This window comes from Melozone crissalis, unplaced genomic scaffold (genome assembly GCF_028551555.1).
Source record: "Melozone crissalis strain CALT ecotype California unplaced genomic scaffold, PUWL_Pcris_2 ptg000027l_1, whole genome shotgun sequence".
Lineage (NCBI taxonomy): Eukaryota > Metazoa > Chordata > Aves > Passeriformes > Passerellidae > Melozone > Melozone crissalis.
In genome coordinates, this window is record NW_026535805.1 from 60,641,143 (window position 1) to 60,667,691 (window position 26,549).

The 26,549-nt window shown below is 35.5% G+C and overlaps 1 protein-coding gene across 2 annotated transcripts in view; it reads left to right on the forward strand.

The window, feature by feature from the left end:
* The window catches only part of ROCK2 (Rho associated coiled-coil containing protein kinase 2), a 98,471-nt gene that overhangs the window by 53,120 nt on the left and 18,802 nt on the right, over positions 1-26,549 (forward strand). The window contains exons 4-21 of one of the 2 annotated variants that reach the window (XM_054279186.1): positions 4,025-4,162; positions 6,702-6,962; positions 12,566-12,710; positions 15,075-15,213; positions 16,857-16,948; positions 17,751-17,910; positions 18,495-18,558; positions 18,716-18,727; positions 20,314-20,393; positions 20,792-20,840; positions 21,576-21,711; positions 21,840-21,931; positions 22,181-22,427; positions 22,747-22,853; positions 23,518-23,677; positions 24,348-24,508; positions 24,904-25,088; positions 26,242-26,311. In XM_054279186.1, coding sequence (XP_054135161.1) covers positions 4,025-4,162; positions 6,702-6,962; positions 12,566-12,710; positions 15,075-15,213; positions 16,857-16,948; positions 17,751-17,910; positions 18,495-18,558; positions 18,716-18,727; positions 20,314-20,393; positions 20,792-20,840; positions 21,576-21,711; positions 21,840-21,931; positions 22,181-22,427; positions 22,747-22,853; positions 23,518-23,677; positions 24,348-24,508; positions 24,904-25,088; positions 26,242-26,311 — 2,298 coding nt within the window. The remainder of the gene's footprint in view (positions 1-4,024; positions 4,163-6,701; positions 6,963-12,565; positions 12,711-15,074; positions 15,214-16,856; positions 16,949-17,750; positions 17,911-18,494; positions 18,559-18,715; positions 18,728-20,313; positions 20,394-20,791; positions 20,841-21,575; positions 21,712-21,839; positions 21,932-22,180; positions 22,428-22,746; positions 22,854-23,517; positions 23,678-24,347; positions 24,509-24,903; positions 25,089-26,241; positions 26,312-26,549) is intronic. The other variant, XM_054279187.1, reaches the window with a different exon arrangement.

Consider the following 26,549-nt stretch of genomic DNA (forward strand, 5'->3'; position numbering starts at 1 on the left):
AACATTATTCTTCATTTGCCCGACCATTAAAATGTAATGACAAAATGCCTAGTAACCTGGTCATACATTGATGGGGTTTGGACTGCATTGTTGTCATGCGGTTTTTAAAAAAATCTTTAAAAGGCCCTTCAAAAAAAGCAAGAATCCTTGGTATTGGAAAGAAACTTCTTTGTCTTCATATAGAGCTCTTCTGTACTTCATGTCAATTTAAAAGAACACTTTTTTCTGGAGAGTAAAAATACAAGTAGAAATCATAATTTTATGCAGTCTTACAGCTGAAAAGCAATGGACTAATAAATACAACTGCAGATCTGAACTAATATTAGCTGGTGATGTGGCATACATACCTCAATTTTTTGCCTCACAAGGTATGGTACAAGTTTAAACTATTGAGTTAAGCTCTATCTATTTCTACTCCATTCAAAATGTTGACACCACTGTTGCAGATGATGGATTTGTGGTAATGAAAATATTTTGCAACACTTTCTGTGATCAAAATAGAAATTTGCTTCAGTGGAGATTAAATACAGAAAGAACCATAAATAAAACATGATTAAGTACATGAGTTAAATTAATGAATGTTGTGTTATCAGTATGTGTTGTTGTGCATAGGAATTTCAGCACAAATATTTATTATATGTTTCTAATGATTATATTAGTATGCTCACTTGTTAGCTTGTAATGTTTGCAACATAAAATAGTCAGCTATGACCTCTTTCATTTAATTTTGTTTTCCATAAGTCTTCTGCTCCAGTGTAACATTTTCTTGCTAAAGAACTGATGTGAAGCAATCAGCTTTCCAGATTCTGTCAAGAAAGTGAAATACATTCTCTACTGTGTCTTACAGCTAGATTTTTTTTTAAAGTCTTGATTTTTCCTCTTCCTCTCCTCTCCAAAAAATTTTAAAAATAGTCCAATAGAGATCAGATGATTCTGGTCTGAGCATCTGACTGTGGTGGAGAAACAATTTCCTTATAAATCCAGAAGTATTAAACTCTACATTGTGCTCTGGTTTCTGGTTTTGCTGGGTCTGTACTGATGGGGAAAGCTAAAACAATGATTGCCAGCTACCAGATCACTTCTCCTCTTACACAGTGCCATGAATAAAAGTGACTGGTGTCTAGGGCAGACAGAAAAATTGAATTATGGTACTTAATATGTTACTTCTGGTTTATGCAGAAACAGTTATTTATGAAAGCACATCCTGAGTTCCTCTTGTTTGTTTTCACTTGTGGAAAATCATCTTGATTTGAAATTGAAATTTATCTTTAGTTCCTTCTCCCAGGTCTAACCATGAAGGACTGTAATATTGCAGTGACACAGCAGACTGACCTGCTCGTGCACTGCAAGAGAAAACTAAAAGAAAGTTAACACTTTCTTGTGTTTGGGTGCTACAGGATGGTCTGAGTGACAGTCTCTACTGTCTGATTTCTTAGTGTTGCAAAGCACCGGTCGTCTTAGCCTGCTGGTTTATTTTTCTTCATTAAGTGCTTTGTTTATTAGGTTTAATTCCTCATGCACTGCTGATGTACAGTTCTGTACTAAAGCAGATAAAGCAGTCATGTTTTATTACCTGTAAATTTGTCAGGACATGAACTTTGATACCCTATCTGTAGTCATTTCTTACAGCTTTATTAGTTATTTTAGGATACCTGTAATTATTCAAGCCATAATAATTCAAGCCATAGAGTTCATTTCAAAACACCACTCTAGGATCATGATTTTTTTCAAAATCATAAAAGAGACAGTATCATTACCAATACTATGTACTAAATCTGATAACTTCAAATTGATGTGTTATTTTCTTTGCCTACTGATTGTTTTCCCATGTGAATGCTGGGGAAATTATGGAGGCATTTTATTTATTGAAAATATTAGATTGTTGAAGCAGAGTAGAGCGAAATTCTTTTTTCTTAGTGCATTTTCACCAGTTAAACAAGGCCGTGTTACTCAGTGCTAATGGCATGAAGGGATTTTCCTACCTATTTTGAGAGTTACTCTGGTGAGCTGCAGTTTAAATTTGGCAGTTCATTTTAACAGTTGGAAGAAGTTGAAACATCATGACAGTTTAATACATGAATAATCTGCTGCATGAGCTAATATCTGTATGTACAAATATAGCTCTGAGTAAAGAGCACAGTGACTAGCAGCTCCAAAGGCTGGCTCCAGGGCCCGTGGTGCTGATAGCAGGAGGAATGTCAGTGGTAGGTCTGCTCACCTGCAAGGAGTGCCAAGACATACTTACTCTCTGGCTGTGCCAGTATATTTGTTATTGCTTTGGTTTTGTACAGAGAAAGAGCCCATCTTGAAATTTTCACAAGAAATCATTAGCCAATAACCTATTGGCCCTGTTTAGACAGGTGTACAGACTGATTTTGGGCCCCCCACCCCTCTTTACTTTGTTTCTACTGTATATGAGCTTCCTTCAGGCTGTGATGACTTTCAAGAATTTTTTTCCCCAAGTCATAGGAGACAATTATTTTTCTAAATGCAGGCAGCTGCTCTTAACTGCAACTAGGCAAGAGTACACAGTGACTTTGGGAATTGTAAACTACTAAATACATTGCAGAGCTTCCATGTGAAGTTTCACAGGAAATGCATCTTCAATTGAACAGTATCTTTTTGAGGTGTCTGGTCTTTGTGTTTCTTCTGGTTTTGGCCAGGATTACAAAAGTTCTACCTAGGGGAGTATAGTTTGTGGTGTGCCACCAAATCTTTGTAAATTATCCCATTTGGGATTAGTAAGTGGGAAGAAGTTAGTTTTCAAAATACTGTTTTAGGACATCTTCACTAGCTGACTAATTAATGTCCTAAAATATGCATATAGAGTGGTTAATGCACATAGACACCATGTTTCTGTTCTGGTGTTAGGTTGGAGGGGTTTTGATCTAATTTCTTAGTGTTAAACTATGCAAGATACTAATAATAAAACCTTTGCACCTGTATCTAGAAGGTAAAAAGCCCCAATTTCAAGAACAGCAACTCCTTAAATAATTCTCTTTCTGTTCATGTTCTTGCTTTTTCAAAGATTACCCCTCCACCTGATAATTCTTCTATTCCTTCAGGAGTATTGAATTTTGCAGCTCCTCAGGAGCAGGAGACTGATGCTCCCAGATCTGTAGACCAAATAGGTGCCTCTCTGAAGCTTTGCTCTGCAGGTGTCATGGACCTGCATCTACAGCTGCTCAGAAAAGCCTATTAAACGTTCTTTCATGTAACATAATTAAACTCAGATATTGTGCAAAACTAAGAAGTTAGGGGATCTGCTTTATTTACTAGATGTGAGAGGTTCTAAACGCACTAGAAAATCATAACTTCAGTTTCTGGATTTTTTATTTTAGCAGGAAAAAAATAGGCAGAAACTTAATGTTCTGATGACTCAGTCTTCTTACAGCTGAATACTTCTCAACTTGATTTCTTTAAGAAACACTCAAGAATGTGAAAAACCTGTTCCTTTAATAGTTTTTTCATAAAATAGCATGTCACATGATTAATTACTCAGTAATGACTGCAATGTGAAGGATTTGGTTTCATGTCTGAATTCAGGTGAAGTTTTCAAAAATATTTTCATATTTTGTAATAAAAGGTTTAATTACAGTTTTCCAACAGGATTTATTGTATTAATTTTGCACCATTTAAAGCGAATTTAAGAACTGCTTAGGAAAATAAATAGGAACAAGCATGTTTTGGTGTAAAATAAAAATTGGCAGAGGTTGAAGCAGACTGCTTGCCCAGTTTCAAACATGGATGAATCCAATGGCTAGACAGTGTTCAGAATAAGAAAATAAAAGCAGAGTTAGACTTTATTTCCTGCTATAGTGGTTTTTCTTGAGCAGCTGTTAAGCTTTTCTTTTGAGATCTGGAAGTTCTCAAATCCTTACTGTGTAGAAAATTGGGTGTATGAAGACCTGGAGGCATCACAACCCAGAAAGCAGTTTGTACATAGCAGAAACATACTATGCTGGTACACAGATTTTAACAAGGCATTTTAAAAAGGTTGATTCTCTTCTTTCTCAACCAACAGGTTCGGCATAAAATGACACAGAAGGTTTATGCAATGAAGCTCCTTAGTAAATTTGAAATGATCAAAAGATCAGATTCAGCCTTTTTCTGGGAAGAAAGAGATATCATGGCCTTTGCCAACAGCCCGTGGGTGGTTCAGGTAAGGAACATGTGTAAAAGTAAAATAATAACAACAGCAGCAATAGTAATGATGCTGAGGCCATAAATACTTCCCAGTCTTGAGCTGGTTTTGAATTTACACTGAAACTCAAATCAAGATTTAGGTTCAGATTTTTACTTTTAAAAAATACATTTTTACAGCAATTTCACTAAGTATTGAATACTTGCCTGTGTTAAAAAGTGGAGTAATTTGCATTTTAGTTACTAGAAATGCATTCTAAAACAGAATTAAATAGATTTATGAAATGCATACATAATTATTTGGAATAATAGGGAAGTTATCTTTCCAACTCTGAAAAATTCTGTATAGGAATGTAGAAACAAATGTGATTGGCATTTCCAGTCTTTCCTCATGAAACAGGCAACTGATCACAGGCAATTGGTATTAAGAGTGCTTTAAATAGTCACTGTCTTTTCAGCTGCAGTTTGGTGTATGGATGAGTGTGCAGTCCTGGTCTCCTAAAAGACAGAGGCTGTAGCAGTGGTTTCCTTGAAACATCCTCTTGTAGTGGTCAGTTCTGAGCTCACATCAGCCCTGGCCATCCAGTAACAGAGAGCTGACTTCTTCCTCTGGTCTTGGACACCGTCACTCGCAGCTGTCTGGTGACATGTGTCATCAAGATGCTGTAATGTGAATTATGCCTTTGGGAACAATCAGTACTGATTGTTGCCATTTGTTGTAACTGGTAAATTGCACCAGTTAACAAAAGGAGTAGTGAAAGCATGTGCTTGGAGAAATTGTTAGTCCTTATAAATAATTTAAATGCTCTCATATATATTTCTATGCTTCTGTATATTTGATAAGATTGACTTCAAGCTTTTCATATATTTTTAATTACACTTTACCTCAGGTGTACAAAGTTGTTTTGCTCTTTGAGCACATTTTGTGCTCTTGCCTATATTCAGTAGAAATACTTAAAGAAATAGATTATTTTTTAATTTAGTGCTTTGTTCTAGTAACAGTAATTGTCAGGAACTATTTCTCACATGCAATTGAAAGTAATGAGAAATGCATGACGTGGATTTTCAAAGGAAACAGTCACAAGCAGGATATAAATGTGTGTCTGCATTTGTAAATAGCAAATGAACTAAAGTGTAGTTGCAATTGTGCCTTCTATGATTAAGTGTATTAGTGTGATATATTTAGGTGATGTGGTCCAGGGGTAGGACACTGAGCTGGTTTGAAGAAAATGTAGGTCCTATTCTGATCTAGAAACTGGAACAGATCACACTGCTTCTCTCTGTCTGGTTTTTAATGTGAAAAATAAATGAAAAAGGTAATTTTAATTTTTTTTTTGTTAAATCCCTCGAGGGCAATAACAAAAGTGCTGTATAAAGACATAGTGCTGTTATTTATTATTATATTAGTATCTCTACATGTGACAAAATAGAGATTATTTTGAATCTTCATTTGGATTTTAATGCCTCAATCCATTATTGTACTATATATCTGATATATTATCCATTCATGCAAACAAATACAGTGCAGCATATATGTATTAAAATACATATTTCCAATCTAGGTCTTCTGTCACTACTTATACAAGTAATTTTTATCTGAAGGTCAAATCTCTGTAATAACATACCTGCCTTTCGTGGTTCCTCATCCTCCACAGTTTCCCTGATTCTGACTTCATCCTTTCCACACACCATATTTCTTAATTGCCTCTTAATTTTGTGTGTAATTTAAAGATGTGAATGATTTTAGTTTTTAAAGTAAGGCAGTATTCACTGAGAAATAAGGTGAGACTTTCAGAGACTTTTTCACAACAGTCACTGAACATTTGATAGTAATGCTTTTTGCTGGACTGGGCTATTTTCAGACCTAGTGATAACCAGGGGGAATCTCTAAAACTTCAGCACTCTGGGTGTGAAGTACATTTTAAAGAGACTGAATTTACTTTCACTATTGTGCCAGTAGAAAACCTACTGGCTGCCATTTACACCAGACTAGCATTTTATTGTTAAGGACAGTTTCTTTGTATTGTGTTAGTTTTCTTCAGGAGCATTTTGTTTTTCTTTCTTATTTCAATATGCATTGATTTAGGACAAAATCAGCAGTGACTTTGCAAGCATGTACAGAGATAAGGAATTTATAATATAGAAAATTTGGAAACAGTCTAAAATGCTGCTCACTGTTGAGCTGTTTTCAAATCAGAACATGATGCTCCCTTTTGCAGATTTGATACTTTGCATTTTGACTCAGTTATGATTCTTAATGCCAGGAAACATGGAGATAGATAGATAGATAGATAGATAGATAGATGGATGCATGCCTATACTATTAAAATAACAGGAGATATTTTTTTTCTTTCTCAAAAATTATAATGAGGGGTTTCTGAAATTCAGTAAATTTCAAGGTACTCTAATAGAAAAATGTATATTTTATACATATTAAAAGTAATCTTGAAAACGTATTCTCAGGTTCAATGAAACTTCAAGATAAAGGGCTTTATTCCTTTCCCTAGCTGTCTGAAAAGTAATTGCAATTTTTCCTTTCCTTTTTTTTAACATTGCAGCTATTTTGTGCCTTTCAAGATGACAAATATTTGTACATGGTAATGGAATACATGCCAGGCGGAGATCTCGTAAACCTTATGAGCAATTACGATGTGCCTGAGAAATGGGCCAAGTTCTACACAGCTGAAGTTGTTCTTGCTCTTGATGCAATTCACTCCATGGGCTTGATACACAGAGATGTGAAGCCTGACAATATGCTTTTAGATAAGTATGGGCATCTGAAGCTGGCAGATTTTGGCACTTGCATGAAAATGGATGAAGTAAGTATGCAACTGAATAATTTACCATCTATTAAACTGTAATTCTAACTTACATCTACATCTGAGGTTATTTTCTTATAAGTATAATACCCAAAAGAATATTCATCTAATGAACTGCTTGGTTAGAAAACTGATTCTTGTTTCCTATTTTTAAATATAAGAGTACTTTAAATAGTGTAACCTTTTCTTTTATAAACTGTTCTCTCACACGGAAGAAGGATGTAAACTTACCCTTTGCTATTTTTGAAAGCATGAGCCTTTGTGAATTTGTAAGGTACTTTTTTTTTGCCAAATGTTTGAAAAACTCTAAGATAACTCATAGTTTCAGCATTAATGATCTTGGAACAGTTAATGAGCTGACTTTTTTTGTAAATGAAATTATTTTATAGGCAAGATACATTCCATGTATGTTTTTCCTGTATCTAATTGTTCTCATAGCATCCTCTAGTGGTCATTCAAATGAGGTCACGGTACAGCAGCAGTTGATATGTGATATATTGATCAAAATCTGTTAGTTATTTGTCAGGATGCCAAGATGTCAATTAAAATTATATAATTGTTCAGATTTAGCCATATACAGCCAAATACAGTTTTCTAATGAGTTTGTATAAGAATATTTTTAACAGGGTACTTTATATTATTGAAAAACTTGGAAGTAAAATGACCTTTTGTAGTTTATAGTCTTAGAATCTTGCCTGACAGACGGTGTTGTGCTGTAATTCACAGAATATACTCTTCCTATGAAAAAATATAACTATTCTTCCTATGAAAAACTGTAAGATTATAACATATACAAAAAAACTGTATATGAATGTGTGTTATGATTTACCTGATCTCTGAAAGTTTTCTGTCGTAGTGTTGGCAAGGGTAATCCTTTTAAGCTTACTTGCTTTTATGTTTTGGGGTTTTTTTCTGTATTGTTTAGGCAGTGCTTGATATAATTTCTGCTATCTACTTAATTTGCATTTGCATCATTAAGTTAATGTCTCTTCAGCAGTATCCAGAAGTACTGTGTCTGTTCAGGGTGGGTTTTTTTCACATGACAATATATTATTTTCATCATTGTCTAACTGCAGCTGTTTATTGAAGTTCAGTCTATTCAGTTTTGGTGATGTTGTAGTTGTTAGTCTAAAGGCAGAGATAATATGTACCTCCATTTTTTTGATGTACTTTCCTGTATTTTAGAAGACAGCATTTACTTTAATTGAAAAAATCAAAAGTAGTACTTGGTCTCTTAATTCAGATTGTAATGTCTTAAAAGAATCTGTTGTTCATTGGACATGACAACAAAAAAACATCAAAAAAGCTCACAATATAAATCTACCAAAAAAAGGTGATCCTCTGTGCTATTTTAGGGGCCTCAGAAATGGTGGACCTGTATCTTTTATGATGGTACTGTAAATGTGACAAAAGCATCTGTGTTTCTCATGAAGTTACAGTGAGCTCCACTTTAGACCAGGCATCATCAATGGACCAGTGATCTCCTAGGGAAGTTAATTTTTTAAAGGATTGCATTTTAAGTTCTTTGTGTTTCTCACAGTCAGTGGAATGGCAAAAATTTTTTGTACAGGAAGCTTTAGAAGTTTGAGAAGCTTTCTACGGAAGCTTTTAGAAGTTGAGAGGTTCTGGATTGTCTCCAAATCTCATGCTACTTCTTGCAAAACATGAACACATCCCAGCTGTGTAAATATAATATTGGTGTTGGCAGAGTTATTTGTAAAAAATATATGCCTGCCCAATACTTTTTTTTTTTTTTTTTATCTCTTTTAGCAGTTGTGAGCATTAGCATCTTCCTTATGCTGTTGAAAACCCAGGATAATTTTGCTGCAGTTTGTTGGGGGATTTTTCTGACCTTTGCTGTGGAATTGTGTTCGGTGTTTGCTTAAGTCACCCAGGCCAGGCCAGAACAGACACTTGCAGCAGAGTTTCTCCTTATCAATTTGTGAAGAGTTGCTCAGTGTTTTAGTGATCTTTCACAGGATAAAAGGAACTGTTCTGTTTTTGTAACACAGTTGTGATAGTTGGGGGTTTGTGGCGTTGTTTTTCATTGTTTGTCTTGGTTTTTTAAAAATTAGTTGTCTAATTTAAAATCTGCATCAAAGTGGCTATTTCTGTTGTTGAATAAAGAACGATGTTAGACTCAAAAATTTAGTAGGAATCATGGTTTCCTTTTTTGGTATTTAGGTATGTTAGGTAGACCAGGGCAGGGTTCACCAGTCTGTCTAATCCTCAAGTGTTGTGTAAGAAACTAAACAGCAGTTGGCTTTGGTAGATATTGCAGGGCCAGTTGCTCCCTGTGTTGCCATGCACAGCACTGTCCTGTGCTAACTGAGCTTTCAGCAGAGCACAGATTCAGAGGATGTCTGTTGAAAAAGATGTGACCAAAAGAAGGGATATTTGCCACTTGGGATTATTGCCTCAGCCCAGACAGTTCAGCTGAAAGAAGCAGCGTTTTCTTCTTTTTGGAACTCAGCTTCTTTCTCGCTGAAGCTTGTCCAGTGAAGAGGACTCTGCTGGATCCTTCCTGCCTCTGTGCATTGTCTGCTGTTAACACCTGATGTGTGTGGTCCTCATGTTTCCACACAAACACCCTCCAGCTCTTGTTTACTTGAAGGAACTTCCTGAGGGAGTGAAAGCCTGATTGTCTGCCTTGGTTCAAGACAGCAAGTCCTTCAGGTTTGATGGCGATCCTCCTGAAGATGAAACCTGAATTGCTTTGTCTTCAGCAATATAATAATGTGGAATGATGCTGGGAAAAACAACAGCCTCACCTCCAAGTTGTCAGGAGCTGCAAGAACATTGCTGTGTCTCCTGGACAGCCTATTTTTTAAGAGTGTACACTGTACATCTCTCACATATCTGCAGGAGATGAGTTCCAAGGTCCACCATGATATTTTGAGATGATGAGAAAAGTTTCAGGTAAAACACTGGCCTGAGAATCCTGACAGGAAGCTTTGCATGACAACTGTTATAGTAAGTACGATACTCAGGCATAGAGGCTTAGTGTTTGAAACCCAGGAGTAACAAAGGAAACAGCACCATTTAAGTCTCTTCAGAATGCAGGGACTGCCAAGGTGCTCTGTACTGGACAGAGAGCATGTCCCTGTTTACTCAACTTTGATGCCAGAGATCACAGTCTGACTGTGGTATTAAAGGTATCCAGTACTTAAAAATACATACAGAACAACACCCAAGTTCTTTGAAAGAAGAAGTGTGTAAATGAACAGAACAGAAATCTGAGAATTTCATATTCAAGTGATAATGGGCCAACCTCCTGAGGAACTTGGTACAATCCCTATTTTGTAATGTAGTCCCACAGGGTGCAAGATAATCTTTTATCAGCTCCTTTTCCCATGACTGGTTGAGTCAGTTGATCTTTCAGGTCCCTTCCAAGCCAGGCTGTTTTGTGATCTTTAAATGCATTTCTAAGTTAGTTCCTGTGACAGAAGGTAGAGAGTTTTATGGGGAATAAGAACCAGCTTCATGTGCTTCAGAGAGCTATGGCCCATTGAGCCTGGTGTTAACATGCACAGGCTTCTCTTACTGTAGAAGCATTTTTTTGTTCTACTCTTCAATTCTTTGACATCTTGCCTAAAAACTTAAAGGATTACTACATGGAGTTCTTTAGCATCTGTAACATTTTTGAAAATACTTCCCTCTTTGCTGCCTAGCAGCCATCAGACTTGTGTAGGTCCAGCTAGGTTTTGGCACAGCCTTGTTTAAGACCTCAGAAAATAGCAACATTTGTAACATATTAAAAAGTATTCTTGCTTTGGTGTATTAGTTATAGAGGGATGAGAAATAGGGTGTTACTAACTGCTTTGGTGTCAGAGTGGAAAGGCTGTGACTGAAGCTGCAGACTTCAGAGAACTCTTTCAGAACTGTTTTGGTGACTTTGTTTTTAAAGAATCTCCTTACCCAGGGAGGGATTCAGGTGGTTTCAACCAGACTTGACTGAGCAAAAATTCAGACTTTCCCCTGTTGTAATTTTGTGTTTGGATAAGGGAGAGATAGACACACACCAGTGTTGGAGCCGCATTACGTTGCCAGAGTCTTACTGGATGAGTAGAACCACATAACCCTACAGCAATTCCTCCTGTGCTCAAAGCAAAGAGAGGCTTAAGCTTCAGAGAAGTCATGCAGGTTAGTGCACAGAGTGCTGTGACAAGCAGGATATTCAAATAGTGATTCCTTGCCATGTGTTAGATCCATTTTCAAATCCTCTCAGCTTTAGATTCCTGTAGTCTTTGAGCTCTAGTTTATTTTGCAGTGTTAAAATGTGTTTGCCTGAATTTTTCTTTGTCCAATGAATGCAATAGGTCTTCTGGAAAGAGCTAACTTCATTTTCTTATCCCAGTATGAATAAGCTATGTGTTATCTCATCCAGTAAAGAATGAAAAAGTTTACCCGCTCTTCATTCTGGAACTGAGAAGTTAAAATTTCTTTAGGTTTCAGTTTTAGCATGGAGTCATAAAAGATAGGTATTTGCCAGGAGGACATTTGAAGTATTCCATAGGTCTTTACAGTATGTAGTCATCCCTTTAGTTTTTGCCTACTGGTTCATGACTTTCTGGCTATTGTTTTAGTACAGAAGTAAAAGCTTTTCACAGTTCATATTGTATATGAGGAAGAATATTGTAATGTGGTGTCTAAATTTTGTGTATCAGTACAATTCCAAAATCAAATGGTTCTCTTATTTTATTTAAATATGTATTTTGAACTTAGTTGTTGCTACTAATATTTTGTATTTATATTCTAAATTAATATATATTGCCATTCATGCTGATGGCAAAATGCACAAAAAACCTTTGTAAAATGGTTTAGATAAAACTTTGGATTAGGAAACAGGATAAAAAATGAGTGTATTTTTGGTACTTCTCTAACTTCATCCAGGATTTAATTTCATTCATCCATCTGGTCTCAGGAATGAATTCAGTGAATTTCATTAAAGGAAACAAGACTTATAACTGAATGATGGCAGAGCTGATTGATGCTTCTGCATCACTCAGTCCCTACATTTTTGGTTTCTCAGTGTGAAGCAGAGTATGAGGAATCATTTCATTGATTCAGTTGTGGTAATATGTTAATAAAAAAATAAAGCTTTGCTATTCTTTAAAAATAGCTTCTCCTTTTATTCTTCTTACTATATATAAACAAAAACAAAGCACATACAAAAATTTACCTATAATTTGATTATTGGCTGAATTAGACAAAATTGTTATGTATCTGCTTTGTAGGGCCTAGAATTCATAACTTGTCAAAATTATTCTAAAATTTGTCCCTGAATTCAATGAGAAAAGGAGCAGTCTGATACACTGTGTACCTTCATATTAAAACCAATGGTAAAAAGAATAAAATTGGTGAATTTTGAGAAGATGAAGTCAAGAGAAATCATTACAGAGTAGGCAGGGGTAAGCACATTACCAAGAAATGTCATTTCAATCCATATTGCTTCTCGAATTATAGTTAGTCTTTAAAACACACTCCTCAAACCGAGTATTTTAGGCTGTATTTTGGATGGTTTTCTGTGCTGCTAACAGAGTTGGTTGGAGGGGTGCTCAGAAGGCCCTTGAGCTGAGCTGTGTGTGTTGTTGCTGTCCCAGACAGGAATGGTGCGCTGCGACACAGCCGTGGGGACGCCCGACTACATCTCGCCCGAAGTCCTGAAGTCGCAGGGGGGTGATGGCTACTATGGACGGGAATGTGACTGGTGGTCTGTAGGGGTTTTCCTTTTTGAGATGTTAGTTGGTAAGTAGTGATTTCTTCTGCCAATGAGAAGCACTGAGTCTTCCTAGCTGCATTTTGATGCATGGAAGCTGCTCGTACCTCAGTGACAGCTTCTGACTTCTTGCTGATGCTGTGGCTCATTGCTGTTCTCTTTGCTCTCTGTCACTCTGGTGCTGTGACAGCTGTTTGCATGCTTGTTCAGTGATCAGTTCCCTGACTCGGTTCAGCTTAAAACTAATTCTTAGAATGGTTTTAACTGGGGTCAGCTACCTCACCACATTTGTGCCCACCTCAGGCAGGATTGAGTTTGCAGGGACACAGGAGATGAGAGGAATGGCAAGGGCAGGCCTGTTATTTTCTTTTCTCCTCCTTTTCCATAGCACATCAGTGTCTTATGTTAGGTCAAAGTGTGAAAGTATGGCTCAATTCTTTCTTTTGTGCTTGAGTCAGGTTTTTCTAATAAAATACACTGGACTGCTATGGCAATGAACATAGAATATAATCGGTTCAGGAGATGAGTCATCTGCATCTTAAATTATAGTGAGGATCACTATGATAGTCTGGTAGCAAAATGCTGATTTTGGAAGGATGGAATTGAGCATACAATTATTAAAAATCAGCATTTTCTAGGAATATTGCAGATTTGATGTTTCTGGTATACTGAGACAGGAAATACACTTTAACATATGATGCTATTACTATTTCCAACTCTTTCAGAATTACAGCATGCTGACTTTAAGAATGTGTAGTTTATAGTTAATAGTCTGTCATGAACAATTTTAGCAGTAAATAAAATTATTAAGTTCTTAAAATATTGGGCATAGCTGTCCAGAATGTTTTCTCAGCATTTCAGACCCTCTTTTTTTCCCATCTTGTATCTAGGAGGAAAATATACTTAATTTCTCCATATTCCCCACATACTGGTAGAAAGTATCTATTTTTATCTGTGCTTATGTACCAGATTCTGGCTATGGTCTTCTAAAACTTTGCACTTCAAAGAAAGCACAGAAACTGTTTTGTTATTCTGGTTTTGATAAAGCCACAGAACTAATGAAAATGGTAATTTTATTATGAAAATGAAAATTTTATTGTGTGCTTAACTAAACCATAAAATGTTGCTCACAGGATGAATCCTAACTTTAGTTCAGTGACTTAAGGTAGTTTTGAAGTGTTGCCAAAATCAAAGGTGTTTCCAAGACAGAAGCGGAAGGTTGGGAAAGAGGGAGGCAGCAGCAAATATCAGTGATTCCCACCTGCATTGCACTGGTATGGCAACCTAATAAATTTATGAAAAGTCCAGAAGTTAAGTTCAAGCTGGTGTGTACTACTTCCTTATTTTTCTATAAAATGACAGAAAGAGACAAAAGTTAGGATTGTTCATTCAAAAGCAGAGTGGCTGTTGTGCAGTGGTTTGTACATTTTTTCATGTTCATGGCTTTTGAGATGCTCAGTTCCTTGTTGGAAGGCAGCAGCCTGAGATGCCAACTGATTCCTGCCTGCATGCAGCCCACCAGAACTGAGGAAAGAGCCTAGCTCACAGGACTGCTTGTTCACCTTCTCTATTAAACCTATGGATGAGTTGGGAGAAAGGCTTCCTGTGAAAGTTGCAGCTTCTTGATTACAGACCCAAACCATTTGTATGTTAAGAATGTTGCCAGTTAATCTGACTGTCAGTTGCCTCTATCACAGCCTATTCTTTTCACTTGTCCCTGTTTTACCTTTCTTAAGTCTAGTTCCTTTGCAAATATCTTTAACTACAGCCTAGGCTGGAAACCTCTGGGTGAGAGAAGTCTGTTATTTTAAAAGCCACCTGCCATGTTAATATGGGCACTCAAGCTGATGTAATTTGTCAGTCAGCAAGATTTATTATTGCAGGTTTAACAGTGTGGTAACACACTGGGAAGGCTCCTGCTCAGAGCTGACATGCCTTAGGGAGGATAGACCTGTGTGCCTCTGAAATGGTCTTCAGAGAGCTTTGGTGGATTCCTTCCAACAAATGTGCATGAGCAAGTCTTTAATGAGTTTTGGTCCATTTTACCCTTGGAATGTTTAAGGATTGATTCATATGGGTGTCGGCCATTATGTAAATTAGAAAATATATTGAGAGCTTTAAGGCAGAAAAAAAGATGTAATTCAGTGGGCAAAATTTAGGTAGGGATAGACAGGATGGAAAATGGTGTAGTTTCTAACACAGACATTTTAGGGAAGGAATATTTTTAGTAGTATACATTATTTGTACACTGCATGTCCAATTTTTTTCTTTTTCTTAATAGAAGACTGCTAGGTAAACTGCTTGTAGACTTTTCATTATTTCTTCTGTCTTATTCAACTCACATAACTTAAACATGATGTAAAATCACAGCCAGTTTACTATTTTATTTTCAGGTGATACTCCTTTTTATGCAGACTCACTAGTAGGAACATATAGTAAAATTATGGATCACAAGAACTCATTGCATTTCCCTGATGATGTGGAAATCTCTAAGCATGCAAAGAACCTTATCTGTGCCTTTTTAACTGATAGGTAAGTGCACATACCATTCTGGCACTGTTTTTTATTTTGGAGGGTACATTGTAAAAATTAATTCTTTCTCATACTTCTCCTGATCTCTGTATAAATCTCTTCTGCCAAACCTCCTGTTCTCTAGTTTTTCTTTTCTTGAGGTGTTTTTTCCAGGTATTGTATTTTATTTCTTTGAGCGATTCTGACAGCTCTTGTTAACAACGCAGTTGGTGCTGGACAAATCCTTCCAATTGCAGTAACAAACTTGTAAGACTGAAAGTAATTAGTAACCTTCAAGGCAGGGACAAAATTGTTTTGTTCAATGTCTATGTGGGTGTTACTTAAAAAAAGTGGAAGGAAATACTTTTCTGAAAGTAAGCATGTATTTACTGAATTTTTTTTTCATTTGCTTTGTTGCATTAATTGGTAAGTATAGCTAACAAACCTGCAAGGTTGTTGTTTTGTATACAAAAAAAAATCCTAGATGTTTCCTGTGATGGAACTCAGCCACTTATTGAAATTAAGCTGTGTAAGCTTGTTCTTGATCTGAACACTTACATTTTGTTTACTTTCAGAAAGCAGAGATAATCTTCAATTTCACTGATTTAAAAGAACAACAGTGTAGGTCCACAATTAACTGTGGATCGATGATGCCTTCTTATGCTTTCCTGTGATCACCTGAACTTGGCTGGAGCAGGGCATCCGGCCGCTACAGAAGGAGGAATTAGGAAAACAAAGTGCCTTATAATGGGTTTTGTATTCAGAGAGATTGTTTGCTCTACTGAGCAAGCCTGTGGTTGGTCAGGAAGGATGTGCTTTATTTAACAGCATTTTTCACCTTTAGTAACTGAAGGGTAGAGAGAAAATATGATTAGAATTTAATAGTGTAAATGTAGTAAGGTGGACTTCTACTACGTGTGTCCCTCTTCCTGTTTATATTTAACACAGGGCTCGAGCAATTTATTTGAAACAGATGCTGCGTGATCACTGCTGAAGCACTTAAAGGAGGACTAAACATTGACCCTGTGATTTATGGCTTCTTTTCCATGCATTGTTTTTATGTCCTGTTCTTGTACGTAGTTTCAAGAGAGGCTCCTCTGTTCAAACTAAAAGTTTCTTGTTGCACTTGAGATTTACTTCGCGGCAAATATCCGCAAGAGACGTGTCAGGGTTAGTTGTGAGGCAGAGGATGGAATTCTTAGAATATTTATTTGAGTCCAGCTTTGAATAACTGTTCTGTGCAGCAAGTCAGACCTTCCTTCACTTGCGTCTTACGGTCTGTCATGTGGTTTGGCAGACACGAAAGTTCTGCAGTTTTATTTCCCCCAAGGGTGTTGAGATTTTGTTTGTGTTTTTAGTTTTTTCTTAGTTTTTGCCTCAGTGTTCGCTTTCTTGCTTTACTCCCCACGTGGCAGACTCCAGATTCTGGACATTTTAGCAGTCACGGGGAGAGTGCATGCTAAGAATCAGTAAATTTTATATAAGAAACTACAGATTAGTGGTTGGTGGTTTTTAAATTTTGGTTTTGTTTGACCATTAGTGTGGTTACCACAGACAATCTTTACTGAAAGTTTCATTGCTGCTTATGAACAAGTGAGAATTAAAAAAAAACCAACAAAAGCAGCTATTTTTCCTAATGTGACTCTGGATTAATTGCTGTTCAGGGATGTGCGACTTGGGAGAAATGGGGTTGAAGAAATAAAGCATCACCCTTTCTTCAGAAGTGATCAGTGGAACTGGGACAACATTCGAGAGAGTAAGTAAATCAGGTTAAAAGCTCTATTTTATTCAGTATTTACAATAGTGGAAATGAAAAAAAAAACTTCTGGTTGTATAAACGAAGTAATTACTATCTATCAAGAATCTCGCTCAAACATTTATATTTATCACTTGTATTATGAAACCTTATATGAGGAAGGGTTAATAAATATGCATTTGTCCTACTCGAATTATCTCACCTTTATCATGTTTTTAATGTAGAAGTTTCAGTTTTAAGCAATGGAATTGAAGGGTTCAGAATTTTAACTAAAAGGAATGCATGTTAGGTTCTGTTTCTCAGGTTTTTTGTTCTTTTGAGATTTTTTTTTGTTTTCTTTCATTTTTCTTTTAATCTTCTGGTTGTTAAGACAGTAGTTTGACAGTAGTCTTGTCAGTTTTACTGCTTTTCATGTAAAGTATTGAGAACCTGATAGCTTTAGGTAAAAAAGCAAAGAATGTCAGTTCTCAAAAGCTTGTCATAACTTCTAAATTTATATATTTACTAAGAAGTTTAAAAATTATTATTGTATTTAGAGTTATATTCTCAAGTGTGATTACCTGAGCAAATATGTCTTGCATACTAGATGGTCTGTGCATTAGGCAACGAATGCAAAAATAGATTGCTCTAGAAAAAATTGTTCATAGTAATATTTCCAGATCTGCTGTCTGGTTAATACATATTTAACTCCAAGTTATTTAAGGACAACTTATAATACAGTCTTTTAACACTAGAGAGATAGCTGTATATAGCAAGTGACTGAGTCTTGAAGTGAAATGCATCTTTTTTCCCCTTTTTATAGCTGCTGCTCCTGTTGTTCCGGAGCTTAGCAGTGATATAGATAGCAGTAATTTTGATGACATTGAGGACGACAAGGGAGACGTGGAGACCTTTCCAATCCCCAAAGCCTTCGTGGGAAACCAGCTGCCTTTCATAGGATTTACCTATTACAGAGACAATTTGTATGTGATACTTTAATATGCATTTTTAAAAACATACCTGCACATTTCTTCTTATATTCTTTTTTTCACTCTAAAAGCATAATTTATTCCTTGCATTATATTAATTTATGTCCAGTTGTGAAGATACAAAATGCAAAGTTTGAGTAAAATAATTTGTTACTCTTTCAGTTATTTCAACAACTGTGATTAAACAGTGTATTTTTATATGCAAAAAATTGTGCAATATTTTAAAAACTCAATTATGGTTAAAATTTAGATAGATTGGTAATTTTTTTCTAAAATTGCTTTTTATTAGTTATTTTAGAAGAAAGCTTACACAGCATAATAACTTTCTGGAATTCATCTTGAATAATCAAGAAATAATTTTATTAATTGAAAAATTTCAAGCTGCTGTAGTTTTGGAAACATTCTGTTAAGAAAAATTCAAATCAGAAAGATGCACTAACATGAAAATGAAACAAGCTTTATTCTGAGAGCAGCATAGGACAAATTGAGATTTGAGAGAATTGATTAAAATGGCAAGGTTGCCAGAGTTGTTGAAAACTTGAGTAAGAGCTGGAGGGATTTGTTTTTGTTTTTGACAGGTTGCTAAGTGACTCCTCTCAGTCTTGCAGAGAAAACGAATCTGTGCAATCTAGTAAAAATGAGGTTAGTGCCTTTTTTCCTTAGTATTAATAGGATGATTAACTAATTTTGTTAAGTCTGTTAAGAAAAGACAAAGTCTAAAATAAGTGTTGAAACAGTTTAGTGGAGAGCTCTTTGTCTTTTAATGATCCTCAATAAAAATGATATTTTCTATTTACAGGACAGCAAAGAGGTAAGTACAGTATCTGAATTATGAAAGGAATAAAAAAATTCCTTCATAATTTTATGTGGATGTGAAGTATCTTTAATGTTTATTCACCAAATTGTTAGCAGTAAACCAGTTGTATTTTGAAACAGTTGTAATCAAGTGTTAAGGTACTGTAGTATAAAGATAAATGAATACAGATTTTTCTCAAATTCTTTTTGCATCCAGAATTTGTTTGGAAAGCCAATGTATGAGGCTCTGTTTCCTACAGACAGCATTACTCTTGTGAAGGTCCCACACTTGCATTAATGATTCATGACTGATTTATTCAGAGTTTGAAAAAATAAATTGTCACCTGCAGGGATAAAGGAATGTTTAAATCATACTCCAGTTGGAGCATATGGAGTTGTTTATCCAACTTTTGAAGACTGACACATGAATTTCAATTTGCATGACAGGAAAAGCAATGGTATTTTCATATACTTACTTCATTATGTTACTTAAACATTTGTATTATTCAAATGTAGATAGTATGTTGTTAACATTTCTTAAAACTTACAATTCCTTTTCAAAGTTTAAAAAATACATAAAGGAAATGCATTATGTATTGATCAGATAAATTTAAATGGACAAGTTTATGAGACTCCACTTCCTTCCTGTCATTTATGAATAGATGAATAGTTTTAGACTTCACCTTTTAAATAGAAATGGTACTGCTGTTTAAAATACATATGGTAACATTCATGATGTTTGCTTTATGTTGTGTTTGTAAATGCAGATGGTAAAACTTTGCATTTCACTTCTGACAACTTATGTTATTTGTATTTTCTCAAGCAACAAATCTCCGGTTTTGATGTCCTTTTTAATGTTCCTGTTGTGGAAATCTTCTATTGTAACAATTACAAAGTGTTTTGGAAAACTATGTTTTTACATTTTTTGTTTGGGGGGGTAGAGGAAGAGGAGGAAGGGAGGAAAAGAAATGCATTTGAAAGCCTGAAATCATGAGATTAATCCAAAATTTATTATTTATAATTTATTTCATTAATATTTGGGTACTGGACTATCAATTATTTCTCAAAAATATTTTAGTAAGCAAACCAAAGCATTGCCAAAGTGTTCATTAGCTTCCAAGGTATGAGACTAAGAAATTCTTCTTTATGTGAGGTCATTGAACATGTTTAGCTATATTATCTAATATTGTCTAATTTGGTCATGTACACCCCTTTTTTATTTTTTCATTTCATTTAGAAAATGCTATCCAAAAACAACTGCTCCAGTGGAAAGTCTCTGGCTACAGAGCACAACAAAGGGCGGGTAACAATGTTTTTTGCCCATATAAATTTAATGACTCACAATCTGTGGCACATAATTCTGTGATGGTTCAATTCAATTCAGTCTGCAGCAAATTTTGTTGCTATAAATCCATATATTCAAAATTATTGGAATTAATACCTTGTAAAGATGTAACTTTCTAGTGATGGTTTTAAAATAATATACTGGAAGATTGAATTAATTTTCCTCACTTTCCCTTATTTTTTACTTAATTGAATTGCATTTGTTTTCTGTGAAAGTATTTTTATACATGGGCCATGCTTTTTTAACATTTTACACAGTTTCAGAATAAACTAAGCAAGCTAGAAGAACAGCTCAGTAATGAATTACAAGCCAAAGATGAACTAGAACAGAAGTACAGGTGAGAATGTTTCAACATGTTTGGTATGTTTATAAAGATGTTTCATTAGACCTTTTGTTTTTGAATGCTTAAAAGCATTTTAATCCACTTTGGGGATTCCCAACCCTGTAAGCAGACCTCACTGTAAGTTGCTGGCTTAATTCTTGCTACTCCTGTGACTGCTGGGGTGGTTTTTTTGGGGGTTTGTTGAGTTTTTTTTTTGCTTTAGCTCCCTATAAGAATCTCACTGTTTAGTGATTTCACCAGTCCTTGAGGTTTCATGGTTTTGCTTAAAATAGAATATCTTACATAAAAATAATGAGACAAAAGCACCTTACATAAAATTAGTGAAACACATCCAAACATTCTAATTTCTGTATTATCAGCAGAGTTTAAAATTATTTTTCAAATTTGTTCAGGTCTACAAGTGTTCGTTTAGAGAAGATAGCGAAAGAGCTCGATGAAGAGGTAAGGCCATAGATTTCTTACTGCAATTAGAACTTAATCATTTGTGTGTGGATTTTTCCCTTCAATAACAGCAAATTACTTTTGAGTAGCTGTATATTTTATAGCCAATAACACCAGCTGATTTCTTGGTGTTCACAAGCATGAAATTGTTGTCGCTGCTAAAATACTTTTATTATGATTTCTGTACTGGAACTGCACATTTCTTTCTAGAACTAGATTTTGACCATATTTTTAAGTTGGCAGACAGCATGACACAAATGTCCCATACAGATTTTAAAAACTGAAGGTGTGAGAGTAATTTTTCCAGAGGAAGAAAACCATGCTTTGGATTGTTTGGTGTTAGTAAAAGGACCCTGTTTCTTACCCAGCTTTGCACTTTACTGCTTATACAAATTTAGATGTGGCTATGTACAACTTAAAGTATGGCTCATGCAGGTGCATGTCAAGACCTTACCTTTACATATATGTTTCTCTGCTCCCAGAGTGACTGCTTAGGCAGGTCTACCAGGTTTGTCAAATTCAGATGATCAAACAGTATTTAAATTGCAAAGCTCCTGGCCATAGACATCCCAGGCTGGATTTGACCACGTGTTCTGATACGTAGGATTTGCAGCAGGCAGATGGACTGGCTTCCTCCATTACAGACTAAACTGAGTGCATGAGCTGGGCTTTTATCGTAAAAGAATACCGCTCCTGTGTGTGTAATTAGTGGTGTGTTTTTTTAAATCTATCCAGATAACTTCAAGGAAGAATGTAGAGTCTGCAGTCAGGCAGTTAGAGAGAGAGAAGGCTCTTCTTCAGCATAAGAACACAGAATACCAGAGGAAAGCAGAACATGAAGCAGATAAGAAACGCAATTTGGAAAATGAAGGTATGTTGAACCATGCTTGAAGGTTCCATTTTGATGTGGGTTTTTAATACTTAAAATAAATAAATCATAGTTACAACTGAAGTGTTTGCATGACAGCAATTAACAATGTTGAATTGTTTTTGTTGCAGTTAACAGTTTGAAAGACCAACTTGAAGATTTAAAAAAGAGGAATCAGAACTCTCAAATATCCAATGAAAAAATCAATCAACTACAAAGACAGGTATGTCAGCTTTATATACATATATTTTAAAATAATCACTGCTTGAAGTACAGATTCTGGTAACAGTGGAGGAATTTGAAATGTGCAATTGGGTTTTAAAAGCTGTTCTTTCTTCTTAGGTTTTGGTGTTCAAAAGTAATCTTAAAATATACTCCTTACTTCTTTAATCCATAAAACCTAGTATTCTGTAGCAGAAATAGTGGGCTTTATATTTTAATTGTTTCTGAAGTATTTTTTTATCAATCTTAGTTGGATGAAGCCAATTCTTTGCTGCGGTCAGAGTCTGATACTGCAGCCAGGTTAAGGAAGAACCAGACAGAAAGCACAAAGCAAATCCAGCAGCTGGAAATTAATAATAGAGAACTACAAGATAAGAACTGCCTGCTAGAGAATGCAAAACTCAAACTGGAGAAGGAGTATCTCAATCTTCAGTCAGCTCTAGAATCAGAAAGGAGAGATAGAAGTCATGGATCAGAGATTATCAGTGATTTACAAGGTATTTCTGCAAATTTTCTGAAGTTAAGATTGCTTCTTGTTTCTGGTGTGGGTGGTGTTATTTGAGTTTCAGACTGTGACTAGGTAAGTGTGCTGTTTTATATAATGTTACATAATGTGAATAGCATTTAAGAAAAAATGTGTAAGTGACATCTATAAAACATTATTGAAAACCTTTAGAATCACCCCAAAGGGAGACATTCTAAATAGTCAGAATCAGAAGCTGTTATATTTTTTAAAATGTTATCTCTAAATAGATAAAATACAGTCTTGTTTTCACACACTGGCCACAGCCTCATTAATACTTTGGTAATTTTAAGGTCGAATATCTAGCCTTGAAGAAGAAGTGAAAAATGGAAAGAGTGCATTAGCCAAACTGGAAATGGAGAAAAGACAATTGCAGGAAAAGCTCACAGATTTAGAAAAGGTAACAGCACTGCTACATTAACATTGGGGTTACATTCTTACAGAATTTTTGTAACTGTACTTTTATTATTTGAATAACAATAATTATTTGAATAATATTTGCAACTAAACCTGTACAAAAGAATAAGCCTTGTTTTCAGCTTTTTTTTTTTTCAGTTTGAGAAGTGGGGGAACAAAGAAATTTCCCATATAATCATGATACATTTTAGTTCTAAAGTACTTAAGTACTTAATTATGTACTGTGGTGTGTACCTTAACAGTACAGTAGCTACATTTCATTTCATGTGTGAGGTTTTTTTAAACTCTCGTTATTGCCAAAAATAAAAGAGCCTCTGCTAATAGGATTTTTAAACAAATTTGTTACTGAAGCAAAAGGCTTGAAAAATTTCTTCAATAAACTTAATCTTTGAGCTGCTGTTACTACAGAATGTTGGTTTTTAAGGCAGTAATTCTGTAATTGTTTGCAACTGGGGATGTCATTGTACGTTTTTAGAGCACTTTGGCATTCAGAAAAAAACATTTTTGGAAATGAGTTCTCAGTTCCTTAGCATGAGCTCCTCTCTTCTACTCCAAGCATCCTTCCAAGCAGCATGTTACTGTTCAAAATTCTGCCACTAACCTGGTGTATTTAATGTTTTATTTCAATGTTATTTTTTCTTTACCAGGAAAAGAGCAACATGGAAATAGATATGACATATAAATTTAAAGTTATGCAGCAGAACCTTGAACAAGAAGAAGCTGAACATAAAGCCACAAAAGCACGATTAGCAGACAAAAATAAGATCTATGAGTCTATAGAGGAAGCAAAATCTGAAGCCATGAAAGGTATGTATTTGACATCACAGTTGGACTTAGGTGTGAATTGGACAAAGTAGATAATATAATCTTTCACTGTGCATATTCTGGTGCATCTCATGACAACTGAAATATCCTGAAGGAAAGGATAATTGCCAAAAAAATCCAGAAGATAGCTCTTACTTTTGAATTAAATGGCTTGTGTTTGCTGCAGCTAATTAAAAAGCTACCTACAGATCCTGTCCTTCCAATTGCAGAGCAATCACAAAAAATTTGATCATGCAGATCTTCAAAAGAAGCAAGAATGATTCAGTAATAATGGCTGAGTCACTTGGCATATCAGGTTCCCAAACAGCTTCAGCTCTTTGATTTTATATTATCACAGTCAGAGCACAGTAGATTTAAATATTTTGTTTTTAAAATTCCACCCGTTTTGTTCATCTCAGAGGTGTTGCAAATAAACTGGAAGTTATCTACAAGCTCAAAAGTAGGAAACAGCTCTGTCAGAAACGCTTGAAAAAGCATCTTCTGGGCGTGTATTTACTGTGAAAATTTTAATTAATCACTTCTAAGTAGTCTTTCTCTTCAGTTTTAAAAGGAAAAACATGTAGCTTATTGTTAGTACACGGTAGACATCCTCTTCCCTTTGGCCTCCAAAATCTGCTGTTTACACTTCACTGATATCACTTTTACTTCACAGAAATGGAAAAGAAACTTTTGGAAGAGAGAGCTTTAAAGCAGAAAGTAGAAAACCGGCTGTTGGAAGCTGAGAAGCAGCGCTCCATGTTGGACTGTGATCTCAAACAGTCACAGCAGAAGATAAATGAGCTCCTTCGGCAAAAGGATATACTGAGTGAGGATGTAAGGAGCACTGGCAAAAGGAGTCTTGAGCCAAACCTTGGTTTAATGTCCTATTATTTTTCCTGTTATAGCTGTATTTAGGAATATTTGTGAATGAAAATGGCAACAAAGTTTTCCTTCTCTGCCTTTGCAACTTTGAAAAGTCTGCTTCATGGAATGTGGTGTCATTTTCTGATATATTTCAGCATTATTCATGTTAAAAGGTTTGTCCTCTATGGTGGTAAATGCTGTGAGATTGACATGGAAAAACTAGGTAATTTAATGTGTGCTAATGCTTTTATTCAGGAAGCAGCTTTGATTTACCAAGAGATGTAAAGGAAGTCAATTAGAGACTGTTTAAATGTTGTTTTCCTGTGTAGATCTGTAAAATTCACAGGTTTCTGCTTCTTTTTCAGGTAAAAAACTTGACATTAAAAATAGAGCAAGAAACACAGAAGCGCTGTCTCACTCAAAATGACCTCAAGATGCAAACACAACAGGTCAACACCTTGAGGATGTCGGAGAAGCAGTTAAAACAGGAGAATAACCACCTTCAGGAAATCAAATTAAGTCTGGAAAAACAAAACAATGAACTCCGCAAGTATGCAAGTTGCTCTATAGATTTTAGTCATGTTCTGATTTGAAATATTTTTGGAACAAAAGCTGGGAGCAAAATTTATTTTTAAAAATTGCTGCAAAGAATATGCTATGCTACAGTGCAAAACCTAATTGTTCTTCAAAATGATTTACAGTGACTTTAAATGTGACTTGCCCTAGTGATTCAGCAATGTATAGGTTTGTATTAAAAGATGTTTGTTATCCTGAAAATCTTAGAAAACACAGCTTAAATATGAGTCTGAAAACTTCAGAGAAATACTTATTTAACTGAAGGTCTAGGTACTTTTTTAATGATGTAGGACTTCGGTGAAGAGGAAAGTTACTGGAATTATTAGTCAAGGAGAGCTTATCAGAGTTGGAAATGAACACTGCTACAGAGCTATGAAGCATAACCATTGGAAATGTCTAGTACTACAGATAACACATCTGTTGGACCTTCAATCAGGAGTTCTTCAAGGTTTTACAAGTAGTATTTGCACCTGGTAGGAAGTAAGGAAAGAAAGAATTGGTTTTTTTACATAAAAAACTTTCTTGTGAATGAAAAGACCAGATTACCATGTGTATCAGATGAATCTCAATCCTAGCTCCTTTATGACTTTGCATGTTTTGTCTCCCTGTGCTTTGCCTTTCTGTCAGCAAGATGCAGTTAGTCATGTAGAAGGTGGCCATAATGTGGAACACTGGCAGAAGTCTTTTCTGCTACATTTCTGTTGTTATGGAACTGACTTGTTTAAATAACAGATGAATTCAAGAAAATATGCGTGTCAAGGAATACAGACGTTCACACACTGTGCTCTAGCAAACAAGAGACCTAAACCAACCAGTCAGATCAGTGACATTTTACATGGAAATAAGATTCTGTTGATGGCTGTTTACTTCATCAGTGTCTCTTACCAGTTAAACTTTGTGACACTGTTGTAGTTAGTGTGTTAGCATTAAACTGACTTGTTATTAGTGCAGTATTCTCAGCTGTGCAAGTGAAAAAGAGAGCTGGTACCCAGAGGAAGCTTCAGGTTTAATAGCTGATGATACTTAGATCAAAAAATTGCTGGAGATCTCAAGAGTGTGATTGCTGTCTTTTCTGTTTACTGCTTTGGAATATCTTCATATCTCTAAAGCATGTTCTTCCTTTCTAGGGAACGTCAAGATGCAGATGGACAAATGAAAGAGCTTCAAGACCAGCTCGAAGCCGAGCAATATTTCTCAGTATGTTTTATGCTGCTTTTTTTAAATATTAATCTGTTTACTGAGTATGTTAGCTTTTCTTCTTCCCCCTCAGCTATCAGACATTTCACATCTCTAACCCAAAGCTACTTGTTTTTCTTGTGCCTGTCTCCAGTGTTGTCTGCTGCCTTGATCTTGATCACTGAGCAGCACAAAAGAGCTTATGTTGAGAAATGTCGCAGCTTTGTAGGGGAGTTCAGAGGGATGAGTGAAGCAGCTC